The 12,788-nt window shown below is 40.5% G+C and overlaps 1 protein-coding gene across 2 annotated transcripts in view; it reads left to right on the top strand.

Annotated features, from left to right (window-relative positions):
* The window catches only part of LOC308345813 (SH3 domain-binding glutamic acid-rich protein-like), a 46,407-nt gene that overhangs the window by 9,235 nt on the left and 24,384 nt on the right, over positions 1-12,788 (top strand). Inside the window, exon 3 of one of the 2 annotated variants that reach the window (XM_080808329.1) lies at positions 4,728-4,808. The exons of the other annotated variant lie outside the window; for it this stretch is intronic. Within the exon in view, the coding sequence (XP_080664455.1) occupies positions 4,728-4,808 (81 nt within the window). The remainder of the gene's footprint in view (positions 1-4,727; positions 4,809-12,788) is intronic. 2 annotated transcript variants of the gene reach the window in all.

Raw genomic sequence — 12,788 nt, 5'->3', positions numbered from 1 at the left:
CATTTTTGTGAAGACAAATTCATGAATCCTTTTTCTTTATGTTTCCTGATCCTGAGTCTTACTTTCAAAAGTTTTCTGCACTCTGAAATTATCCAAAGAATAATTTAATTTTTTTCTGATACTTTTCCAGTGAAAGTAATATTTTAAATCTCTTACTTTTGCTTATTTTAATTGTCCTTCTAAATTAAGGTTAGTTGTAGTGCTCACTTCGGCAGCACATATAATAAATTAAGGTTAGTTGTAGTAGAGAAAATATTGACATATGTAGCTTTTAACGTATGTTAACTCTTAGGGTAAAAGTTCTGCAATTACTTTTTCTATGAAAAGAAAACCTCAGAGGCCTTTCTTATCCCATTTTGGTGTGATCTAGTGATTTTTTTTTTCATTTTAGTTGTGGAAGGAAAAGAAAAGTTTTCCTCTTTCCTAAGAAAAAGACTTCTACTTTTTAAGAAGATTATTTTCTAATATTTGGATATATATTTGTAATATTTCAGTATATATTATTTTGTAATAGAATATTTTGAATATTATTTTATAATCTTTTCCTATTACAAGTATGGATCTAATGAGATGAGTCTATAAATTCTCCTTATTATTATTTTTAAAATTTTATTTATTTATTTTAAAGAGAGAGAGTATGTTTGTGTGTGTGTGCCAGCAGGGGGAGGGTCAGAGGGAAAGGGAGAGAGAGAATCTGAAGCCAGCTCCCTGCTGAGCTCAGAGCCCAGTTCAGCGCTTGATCCCAGGACCCTGACACCATGACCTGAGCCAAAATCAAGAGTTGAATGCTTAACCGGCTGAGCTACCCAGGTGTCCTGAGTCTATAAATTATTTTATGTTTAACTGTTAATGTTAATTCTTTTCATTTCTGCTTTCAGAGAGGTATTAGTAGTGTATCTTATGAGCAGCTTTGCTAAATTTGCTTTTCTGCAGTCTGTGGACACTCTTGACAAAAGTGCATTAATGAGGCAGAGGACTTGGTTTCCAGAAAATAGTTAAAAACGATTATTTGTGTTGTAGGTTCAGATTTGGAAAGGAGACTCAAAGGTTCCCAAGGCCCTGTCAGGTTTAAAATGGCATGGATCTGGATGGTCAAGGTGCCTTCCCACGAGCTTGAAATGCCTCCTGTAAGAATAATTAATATTTATGTAGAATCACTGCTCTCGTCTCGAATGGTCACTCAGATGCCTCGCTGGTGATGGTGGCAGGTAGCAAGAACCTCAAGGACGGGCAGTGGATTTCTCGCACCACAGCAGTAAGGGGACTGGATGTCCATGGTAGTTCTAAGTACCACCCTGTCCCTGCCAGCGCGAACTCCTGCTGCTCTATCTATGCAGAACAGATGAAGATATTATCCCGAGGGCATGGCTGACAACCGTTAGCTAGAGAAAGGAGACACCCGATGGAGAGCCAGGCGCAGTGGAGGCCAGGTTACCCTCCTGGCAGAGGAATACTAACTGGTAATACAGACATGTCTGTCAATGCCAAGTTGGAGTCTGTGGGTCTTAGCCCAGGTAGAGGCCGGGTGCCTGCCTGGGCCTGAACACAGTCGAAGGGGACCTTGGCCATTCAGCACAGGCAAGCATCCTCAGAACTGCGAGGGAGGCAGGAGACAAGCCCAGTTAGGGCGGGGGAAGGGCGTTCTCAGAGCACAGATGTTACCAGACAAACTATTTCACATCACTAAAAACTTATTATGAAAGGTATCATGTGATAAAAATGCAGAGCTTAAAGAGGAATAACAAAATGTACAACTATGTGTGCACCAAACATTAAAACAGCCTTAACACCTTAATCACCATTTCCCTATTTACATGTGTTTTGTTTTTTTTTTTAGTACTTTAGGTAGCTGGCCTTCATTCCACCCCACAAATTAGGCATTTCTAAATACGGTTTTTATAGTCAATACTTGTTAAGGGTTAGATTTACACACATATTTATTAATGTCTTTGTTCATGATTTCTTCTTGCATCATAGATAATACATTGAAATCACTTTCCTTTGGTTTAATATAGCCTATAAAAGTTTCTTTAAGTGACTGTCTATTGGTGGTAAATTCTCTAAATTTTTGTTTGAGAATGACATTTTTCAGAAAAATGTCTGTTTTACTCTCATGTCTAAAAATGGTTTCACTGAAAAAAATAGTTTCACTGGGTCTAAAATTCTGGGTCAATGGTTGTTTTTTTCTAAAGATGTTGAAATTATGGACGCCTGGGTGGCTCAGTTAGTTGGTTAAGTGACTGCCTTAGGCTCAGGTCATAATCCCAGAGTCCTGGGATCGGGTACCATATCGGGCTCCCAGCTCCATAGGGAGTCTGCTTCTCCCTCTGATCTTCGCCCCTCTCATGCTCTCTCTCACATGAGTAAATAAAATCTTTAAAAAAAAGATGTTGAAATTATGATTTTACTTTCTTCTGACTTCTGTGTGGGTGTTAAGAAGCCAGTTGTCAGTCTAACTGTCATTCTTTCGTGGGGAAACTGTCTTTTCCCTTGTCCCCTCTGCCTGACTCCTTCACTCCCTCCCTTGCTGCCCTCCTTTTATAAAACTCCACACTTTAGGCTCTAGGCTTCATTCACTCCTGCCTTCACTCTCTGTGACATCAAAGTGGACATAAAGATCTACTGGTTGTGTCAGAAACTCTGCCTTGGTATGTGCTTATTCTTAGAATCTCTGGTCTCACCTGCAATGATCTCTCCTTTATCAGCTCAGCAATGTGTCTATACTTCTTCTCTTAATCTGACTTCTTTAAAAAATTGTTTTTGAGACAGTGTTTCAGGGCCTCTAATCTGCTATACTATCATAGCTGATAGTTGAAAAACCATTTCATACTCATTATTTTCTGTATCTGTTTGTTAGTGTCAAGTCAAAAATAATGACAAATTGTTGTTCAGTCCTTGGAAGTTAGAAAAGCTATTTGGAAAAAAAAAGAGAGAGAAAGAGAAAGAAAAAAAGAAGAGAAGCTATTTAGGCCTAAGTTGAAGCAAAGGACAATTCACTCAATGATAAGAAACATTTTCTGGGGCACCTGAGTGGCTCAGTCGGTTGGCATCTGCCTTTAGGTCAAGACATGATCCCAGGGTCCTGGGATTGAGCCTTGTGTAGGGCTCACTGCTCAGCAGGGAGTCTGCTTCTCCCTCTGCCTCTGCCCCTAACTCCCTTACCCCCGACCCCCACTCATGCTCTCTCTCTCTCTCTGAAATAAATAAATAAAATCTTGAAAAAAAAAAAAAAAGAAAACCTTTCTTGATTTGAAAGCTTCTAGAGTTGGCCAACTAGAGAAGTTACAGATCTTTATGGAATTTTTGTAAAATGGAATAAATTTACTTCATTGTCTTTTACCTATTCTCTACTACTACTAATGTGTTCTATCATATAATTTTTTAAAAAAGATGTATTTATTTATTTGAGAGAAAGAGAGAGTGTGTGAGTACATGGTTGGGGGGGGGTAGCAGAGGGAGAAGAAGAGAGAGAATCTCAAGCAGACTCCCCACTGAGCGTGGAGCCTGATGTGGGGCTCGATCCCATGACCCATGAGATCATGACCTGGGCTGAGATCAAAGAATCCAATGCTCAACTGACCGAGCCACCCAGGTGCCCCTCTATCATGTAATCTTTAACATCCTGCGTATGCGTGCTCTAGGAACCCATACCAAATGACCACTTGCTCTTGATGCCCTGTTTCCTCCAGCTAAGATTTGAGGCAGCTTACAAAAATGCATTCCGTGTAAGAGAGTACAATTAGCCACTGAATGAATCTGGGCAACAGGTAGGAAAATAATAAAGCTTTGGGTAAGATTGACACACATGAATACATAACATTTTCTTCCCGATGTCAGTGGCCTGTATTGGGTTTTAAGCTTCTTAACACACATAAGAGTAGAGTGGGCAGTAACACGACTAAGCTGGTTTGAGCACTCTCTGTTCAAACTGGGCCAGACACACCGCCCTTAGTGGTGGAGAAACCGATTGCTGCCCCGACGACAGAGACTGGCAGTCATGAAGGAGTCTGGGGAAGGGCTCCTATGTTAGTTATATGAAATGAAGCTCTTCGGAGCTCCTGACAACCACACTCCTGAAGAGAGGGTTTAGGGCTGGACCCCTGGGTGGGCATGTGGTGGGGGCAAGTGAGTCTTCACTGAGTGACAGATTTCAATCAGCTACCAGGTTTCACCACAGTCTGTAGTTTTTCCCACTTTGCCAAAACAGGTGCCGCTGTAAGCCCTCCATGATCCTGTGGCAGCTGGTATCAAAAGGTCTGAGATGGGTCTTGTCCCGTAGAAGCTATTACAGTAACTCTGGAGAAATCCTGTGTTGTGTTAGTCTCAGCTGATCAGGGTCCAAATCCATGGGGCCAAATTTTAAGGAAACCAGCTAAAGATATGACACTTCTGGAGAATCCTTTCATTCTGTATATCTGAGTCTTGTCAGCAATTCCTGAGCACAAACAGGTGTGTGTGTGTGTGTGTGTGTATGCGCACGTGCACGTGCGTGTGTGTTCATTCTCGCTGCTTTGTATTCTGCACAGTGAAATGATAAAAACGAACTTAAAGTTCATGGTTAGAGATTTCTTAACTTTTGGCGTTAGTCATCTTTGACAAAACAAACTGGGATAAACTTTTGAGTTATATCTTCTAAGTCAATGACTAATAAAAATGATCAACTTAGGCAAATATTCTGGCTCACAATTGTGCAGTGGGGTTTAAACATTCTTTTTCTTTGCTTCCAGGATTTTGACTCTTTCTTCTCTGCAAAAGAAGAGAATATTATTTATTCATTTCTGGGTTTGGCTCCCCCTCCAGGCTCAAAGGTAAACTTGAACACCCCACTGGGTCTCCACACAAGTCATAATAAATGAAGCTAGAAGTCAGCATCCAAGACTGTTTAATAAATGATGATCTCTACATTAACATAGTTTAAATATATTCCTTATTCTGATAAAGTCTTACACATGTGTAGCTTATTTTAGTTAATTTTATAATAATATATCGCCTGTATTAATTCTTTCTATTTAAAATCAGTTGACTTCGCTTTTTTAGAGAGGGGAAGGGTGAGATCCAGACACAAGAATAAGATAAATCTCAACCTCTTTTTCTCTTCTGGTGTTGTCTTATCTTTGATTATACATAATTATGTCAGTTAAATACATAATTAGGCTAATAAACCCAATATCCTAATTTGTCTGATGGAGATCACCTGGCTCAGTCCATGCACCAGCCACTGCATCATTCCTTCTCCCAAGAATCTTACACATGACTCTCCACAGGTCAAGACAAGTATGCATTCGTTTAATTAATTTGTACCTTAATTAATTTGTTTGCTTGGCCTCAGTTTCATTTCAAAAGAGATTTGTGATGACTGAGTCCAAATTAATTCTCACTGTAGGAGAAACAACTCAAAAGCCTGCCTTATAGAGATGGGTTTGTCTCAGAGGCATGTGGCTGTGCTGTCTTTCATAGGTCAGCATTCTTCAGGTAATGCCACTCGGGACCTCTTAGTGCCTAGGTTAACATACAAAGGTCTAGTGGCAATTCCTTCTCCAAAAGTAGATTTTGGAGATCTCCAACACGTAGATTTCACAATTGCTAATAAGGTTTTATATGAGGAGGAAAATCTTCCCTTTTAGTGAAACACCTTTTTGGCTTTGACCAACTTAAATGCAACACATTTCATACATTCTATTCACAGTTAAGAAAGGCTATTACATGCAATTCATTCTTTTTTATTTGGCATTGGAGTTTGGTATGGGAGTTTTATTTGTTATAGGTGTTTATTAACGGGGTCATGTTAGTTTACTTACTACATTCAAGACATGGTGCCTTGGTGTTAAGGTACATTTCTTGGTGGGGACACTCAGGTCACTTGTGTCTTGAAGACGAGAGGAAAGGTAGAGGGAAGACTGTTTCAGGCAAAGGGAAGGTCAAGTGCGAAGTCGCTGAGGCAGGAAAGAGTGTGGAAAGTTCTAAAACGGCCATGAGGCCCATATTGCTGCAGTGAAGGGTGGAGGTACCATAGGAGGTAGGAGTTGCAGGTGGACATCCCATGGGCCATTAGTGGTGCTCTGGATTCTGTCTTACGTGCAGTGGAGACATTGTAAGCGGTTTAAGCAGAGAAGTAATCTTATTTCCTTTTCGAAAAGTCATTTGGTTACTGTGGGACTAAAAGGGTGCATATTCCCATAGTAATACAGATGAGAAGTCATGGCAGCTTGGACTAGGGTGGTGGGATAGAACTTCATGGAAGTGGATGATTTTAGGGTCTATTTTGGAGGAAGGATTGGTAAGACTTGCTGATAGATTGAATGTGGGGATGGGGATGGAGTTTCTGGTTGTTGGGTGTATGCATTCACTTTGGTGGAGGATGGTTTGTTCAGGGGGTTGTTAGGTCTGAATGAGACATCTAATCAAAGAAGTGAGGTAGGCAGTTGCAGATTGCTGTGTGTCTCACTGAGGTCTGGTTGAAGATGCCCATGTGGGGTCTGCTAGCTTGTGGATGGAGCTAAAGTAAAGAGGGAGGGTTGACAGGAAGGATGCCAGGCTTGGAGGTGCTCCAAGCTTAAAGCTGGGTAGAGGAGAAGGAGAGGCCACCTGAAGAGGCCGAGATGGAGAGTCTGAGTCAGAAGGAGACCAGGAGCATGCGGCATGAAGGCTTCCAAGGAGGAGCATTTTTCATGGAAGAGGGTCCAACGCTTCTGAGAGATTGAGTCAAGTGAGGACAAACAAGTCACCATTGTGTTTCCTTTCTGTTTCCTTTTTGTTTTTCTGTAAGATGTTTCCTAAGATGTCTGGGGACCCTTGGTTATCTAAGAACAAGTTGCTAAAAAGTTGAATGGATGGTCTAGATCCATGGTCATAACTTTCTGTGTGGTCGGCTTTACCATGGGTTGACTTAGAGATGATCTGTTGGCTTTCTGTTAGGGATCCGGGACTGCGGGCTTTTGCTATTGGTTTAGGTTTGTTTCTCCTTCTCCCTCTGCTCCTCTACCTGCTCATACTCTCTTTTTCTCAAGTAAATAAAATATTTTTAAAAAGGCAAGTATCATTATCTATCCTTCTCTAAAGTCCTTTTCATATTAATTCAGTTAATTAGTCAGTTAATTCTGTCTAATTTACTTCTCAGTTATATAATGAAATTAAATGTTTAACTTTTGGTTGTCATCTTAAAAATATAATACTGAGATGTTAATTCAGACATGATAAAATTCACCCACCGGAAGTATGCAATTACTGGCTTTTTAGTATAGTCACAGATTTGTGCAACAATCACCATGATCTACTTCCAAAACATTTTCATCAGTCACCCCCAAAAAACCCAGTACCCCTTAGCTATTACACCCCACTCCTCAACCTAACCATGCTCCCAGCCCTAAGGAACCACTGATATACTTCTATATAGACTTTCCTCTTCTCAGCATTTTGTAGAAATGAAATCGCACAACATTTGGTTCTTTCTGCCTGGCTTCTTTAACTTAGCATAATGTTGTCAAGGTTCATTCATTTTCTAGTATGTATCAGGACTTCTTTTCCTTTTTATGCAGAATAATATTTTATTGTATGGAGAGACCACATTTTACTTATCCACCTACCAGTTGATGAATACTTGAATTGTTTTCATTTTTGGGCTATATGAGTAATGCTGTTATGACTATTTGTGTATCTTTTGCTTGGTTTCATGGTACTATTTTATATGATGGGTTGCTGCGCTGTAGAAACACTTGTATAACTCTGGAAAACAGTGTGGAGGTTCCTCAAAAAACTGAAAATAGAGCTACCCTATGACCCAGCAATTGCACTACTGGGTATATATCCTAAAGATACAAACGTGGTGCTCCGAAGGGGCACGTGCACCCGAATGTTTATAGCAGCAATGTTCACAATAGCCAAACTATGGAAAGAGCCTAGATGTCCATCAACAGATGAATGGATAAAGAAGAGGTGGTATATATACACAATGGAATACTATGCAGCCATCAAAAGACATGAAATCTTGCCATTTGCGACGACGTGGATGGAGCTGGAGGGTATCATGCTGAGTGAAATAAGTCAAATGGAGAAAGACAACTATCATATGATCTCTTTGATATGAGGAAGTGGAGATGCAATGTGGGGGGGTTTGGGGGGAGGTAGGAAAAGAAAAAATGAAAGAAGATGGGATTGGGAGGGAGACAAACCATAAAAGACTCAATCTCAAGAAACAGACTGAGGGTTGCTGGGGGGAGGGGGGACGGGAGAGGGTGGGGGGGATATGGACATTGGGGAGGGTATGGGCTATGATGAGTGCTGTGAAATGTGTAAACCTGGCGATTCACAGACCTGTACCCCTGGGGATAAAAATACATTATATGTTTATTAAAATAAATAGATAAATTAAAAAAAAGAAATCTGCAAATAAAAATTAAAAAAAGAAAAAGAAAAAGAAACACTTGTATAGTTTTAAAAATTCAGATGCCAGAGTTCTACGTTTGACCTGCTAATTCTGAATTACTGGGAGAGGCCTGAGGATTTTCACTTAAAAAAATTCTTTGGTTGATTCTGATGCACACTTCTTTCTTTCTTTCTTTCTTTTGGGGAGGGGCAATCTGTTTTTTTAATTAACATATAAAGTAATATTTGCCCCAGGAGTACAGGTCTGTGAATCATCAGTCTTACACAATTCACACCACTCACCATAGCACATACCGTCCCCACTGTCCATCACCCAGACACCCTATCCCTACCCCCCCACCCCCCATCAACCCTCAGTTTGTTTCATGAGATTAAGAGTCTCTTATGGTTTGTCTCCCTCTTGATCCCATCTTGTATCATCTCCCCCCACCCCCGTGATGTCCCGCCCTGCCTTTCAAGTTCTTCGTATCAGAGAGATCATATGATGATTGTCTTTCTCTGATTGACTTATTTCACTTAGCATAATACCCTCTAGTTCCATCCATGTCGTGGGTAGGTCTATTTTCAACTTTTTGAGGAACCTCTATGCTGTTTTCCAGAGTGGCTGCACCAGCTCTGACGCACACTTCTGTTTAGCAACCACTAAACGAGGGACTCATTTTAGGTATTCACATACCTGCCTCTGGAAAATGAATGTGATGCCGTATTTGCTTTAGTTAAAAAACTCAAACGTTACAGAGCAATTATAAGGTTACTTTGCTTCCCTTCCTCCCTGGGGACCATCAACATTGTTGCAAGATTGCAGGGTTCTTGTCTCACCGAGCAGAAGAATGAATCTCCAGGACACAAAAGGATTAAGTGAAGTGAAAGTTTAGTAAGTGAAGGTGAGAGCAGAAAGCAAAGAAGCAGCTCTCTTGAATGAGGTGGATCCCGAATGGGCTGCCACTGAGGGCTTCTAGTGGCCATTTTTCATCGAAAACTTGACCAGGAAGCTTGTGGCCTTGAGATTCTTGTGCCATCTTGGTTTGCGTGTGGACGATTGATAACATCCTTAATGACTGACTTCTTTGAGGTCTGGTTGTGTTCTGTAATTACAATGTAATTACAGAAAGTGATGCTCCCTCACATCAGGGCCAGGTGGTCCTGTCTCTTCCCTTATCTCTTGTTGTCTCTGGCTTAGCTTCTTCCTGCCAGGAATAGTCTCAGAGACTAGCCAGGGGCCCCCTCCTCTCCCTGCCTATACTTAACCCTTTCCTTATTCAACATCATGAATTAAAAAAAATTAGATATAAAACTATATATATAAACTGCATATTTATCTCCACGAGCAATGCGTATGTTATTTTGTACTTTTAATGCCTGATTGGTATCACATTTTTTAGAATGCTCTATAGCTGGCAGTTTAAAAAACAACATTATGCTTTGAGATATATCCTACTAATATATGTAAATCTATTTCAGCCTCTGCTAAGTTTTATCTTGTCCCATTTAAAAAATATCTAATTTCAGTTTTTATATCCTGCCCTGATCTGTGCTTAAGTCTTGTCATATTGCATGAAATTCTCTTTAAGTGAAAGAAAGGTCTGGCCACGGAATTATAAAACCCAGCCTACAGAGAGCTAAGAGACCGTCCAGTCCTGATTCTTCTCTTCCCAGAGGAGGGGCTTGAAGCTTACAGGACTTACATGATCTCTGCAGATACGGCACTAATTAGCGGTACAGATTGTGCTGGAACCTCTGGTGTTGTCAGCATTGCCTGGATTTATAGGTGTTTATGCATGCACATGTGGGGAAAGTCCTTCAAGTGTCCTTTGGGAAGACAGACATTTGATGATTTATGGAAATGATATTATTTGCCACAGTGTCACTTTGTAGTAAACAACATTGTGGATAAGAATCAGCAAGGAAATTAATCTCACCCTTAAAATAGATACTCTTGAACAATTACATAGACAATGTATGCTTTTAAAGTGATATTAAGTAGCATACTCAGCATTTATGCTTTTGGAATATTGTTCTTGTCTAAAGCAGGCTGTACAGGGCCAAGTATGAGGCCAGTTTTCCCGACGAGGGCTTTGCCAGTAAGCACTGGCTCCGTAAAGGCAACCGTAGTTCCTTAAAACCATCTGGTCACATCTAATTAAATGAGCATCATTGTTAATAGCACACTCCTGGCAAGGCTTTGGGTGTATACCCAGTTTCCAGTTATGTCCTGGCAACAAGGATTACACATTCTAAGGGAACCTAGGCAGAGAACTATATTGCCATGAAACACAGAAAGACTTAATAAGAATTTTCGAGTTCCGAAGGGCTCAGGCAGAGGGAATATCACTTACAAATGTCTCATTTCAATGTACAAAAATAGAGTCTGCCACATTGTTGTGATTTATAAAAAGCTTAAGAGGAAAGACAGAGGGTTTCCTTATATATCCAGAAAATAGGACATTAAAATAACATCAACAGTAAACCAAACAAAAACCGTACTCATTCTTCACTGATTCACTCAGTTCTATGTAATTCATTTTCATTCTGCTGGATCTGGGGTTGTAGTCTCATGAATCCATCTGCTTCTCAGCTAGGGTTCCGGAAATCCTGACTCAGTCCACTGGTATGGTCTCAGTGATCTTTAAGAGTTGCCATCAGAAGCCTATACCCCAAAGTACCTGGCATATAGTCCTTTTCTCGGGGGCTCTGGGTCATTCTAGGTGACGAATGAAGCAGTCTGGCTTGTAGTGGACTGCAAAAGCTTTCAGGGAAACAGCAGAGTGAAACAAGCTAAGAAAAACAACTGTGGATGACAGAAGACTTAAAATAACTGTGGGTAATTTTTTAATGACATTTTTTGGAGGTAAAAGTCTTTATGGGGATTCTAACAAGAATAATGCACCTGATACGAAAGTGTGGTTGTTTCTCTGGCATACAAAAACAAAACAATAAACTCAGTCCAAAAAGTTTTAGATAAGGTATCTATAAACATAATCGCTAAGCCTGTTTTCAAAGTTAGAAAACATTGTATCTTATTTGTAAAAAAGTGGATGAATGGAGGAAAACTCCTGATATAAGACAATTATCCAGAAACACATTATACCATGAATATACCAAGCAATGCCCCATGAAAGATACCATATAGGTGACGTATATGCTCACCTATATGGTAGGAATATATCGAGAATATCAAGTGAGGAGAGTCAGTAGATCTGGACTAGGTCCTAAACACCTATATATTAATACAACTGTATGAGTAGGTGATGGGAATCTCTCGGTGAAAACTGCTGTTCTAGAACATGCTAGATTGAAATGAAAGACGTAAAGATATGATCGGTTTGACATTTAAAGCAAATTACTGAAATGATGATTGATAACCTATACTGTGGTTGTCAAATGCCAGGCAAGGAAGCACTAGGATCAATGTCTTTTTTTTTTTTTTAAGATTTCTTTTGAGAGAAAAAGAGAGGGAGAGAAAATCACCAGCAGACTCCCTGTTGAGCACAGAGCCCATTTGGGACTCGATCCCATGACCCATGAAATCAGGACCTGGGTTAAAACCAAGAGTTGGACACTTAACCAGCTGAGCCACCGAGGTGCCCAGGATTAAGGTCTTTTATACGTTATTTTAGCCAGGGGAATATTATTAAGATATCAATGACAAACATCCACTTACATATGTAATTAGATTTCCTCTGGCTGATGGAGATGAGGACGGTCATGCCCACATTAGAGCATTACGTTCACAGAATGCTGTGGGGGTGACTACTGCGTGGCAGAAACCCCACATCACAGGGAGTACTGTTCTTCTCACTGTGGCCATCCTAGGAAGTTCTAACATTCCCAGCAACAAGGCTGCAGACTTTGGGGCTCCCTCTCTCCTGTCCAGGATTCTGTCCTCATTTCCTAGTAGCTATGGTTGCCCCAAGTTCTGTTTCCTGATTCTTCAGTTAAAAACCCCCGAGTTTTCTGTTGGTTTTATCTCCCCAATAAGATTTGCTTATTCTCAGACGTCGGCGCTCCAAACAATAACTCACTCAGTGTCATTGTCATCTTTCTTTTTTTCAAAATCATCTTAGCCATTTTTTAAATTAAATTTTTTATTTATTTTCAGCGTAACAGTATTCATTGTTTTTTCACTACACCCAGTGCTCCATGCAATCTGTGCCCTCCCTAATACCCACCACCTGGTTCCCCCACCCTCCCATCCCCTGCCCCTTCAAAACCCTCAGGTTGTTTCTCAGAGTCCATAGTCTCTCATGGTTCACCTCCCCTTCCAATTTCCCTCAACTCCCTCCATCTTAGCCATTTTTTAAAAAGGTTTTATTTATTTATTTGACACAGAGAGAGATCACAAGTAGGCAGAGAGGCAGGCAGAGAGAGAGGGGGAAGCAGGCTCCCCGCTGAGCAGAGAGCCTGAT

The sequence above is a fragment of the Martes martes genome (assembly GCF_963455335.1).
Source record: "Martes martes genome assembly, chromosome: 1".
Lineage (NCBI taxonomy): Eukaryota > Metazoa > Chordata > Mammalia > Carnivora > Mustelidae > Martes > Martes martes.
The sequence above is the reverse complement of the archived record's forward strand: the minus strand, read 5'-3'. Positions and strand labels throughout refer to the sequence as shown.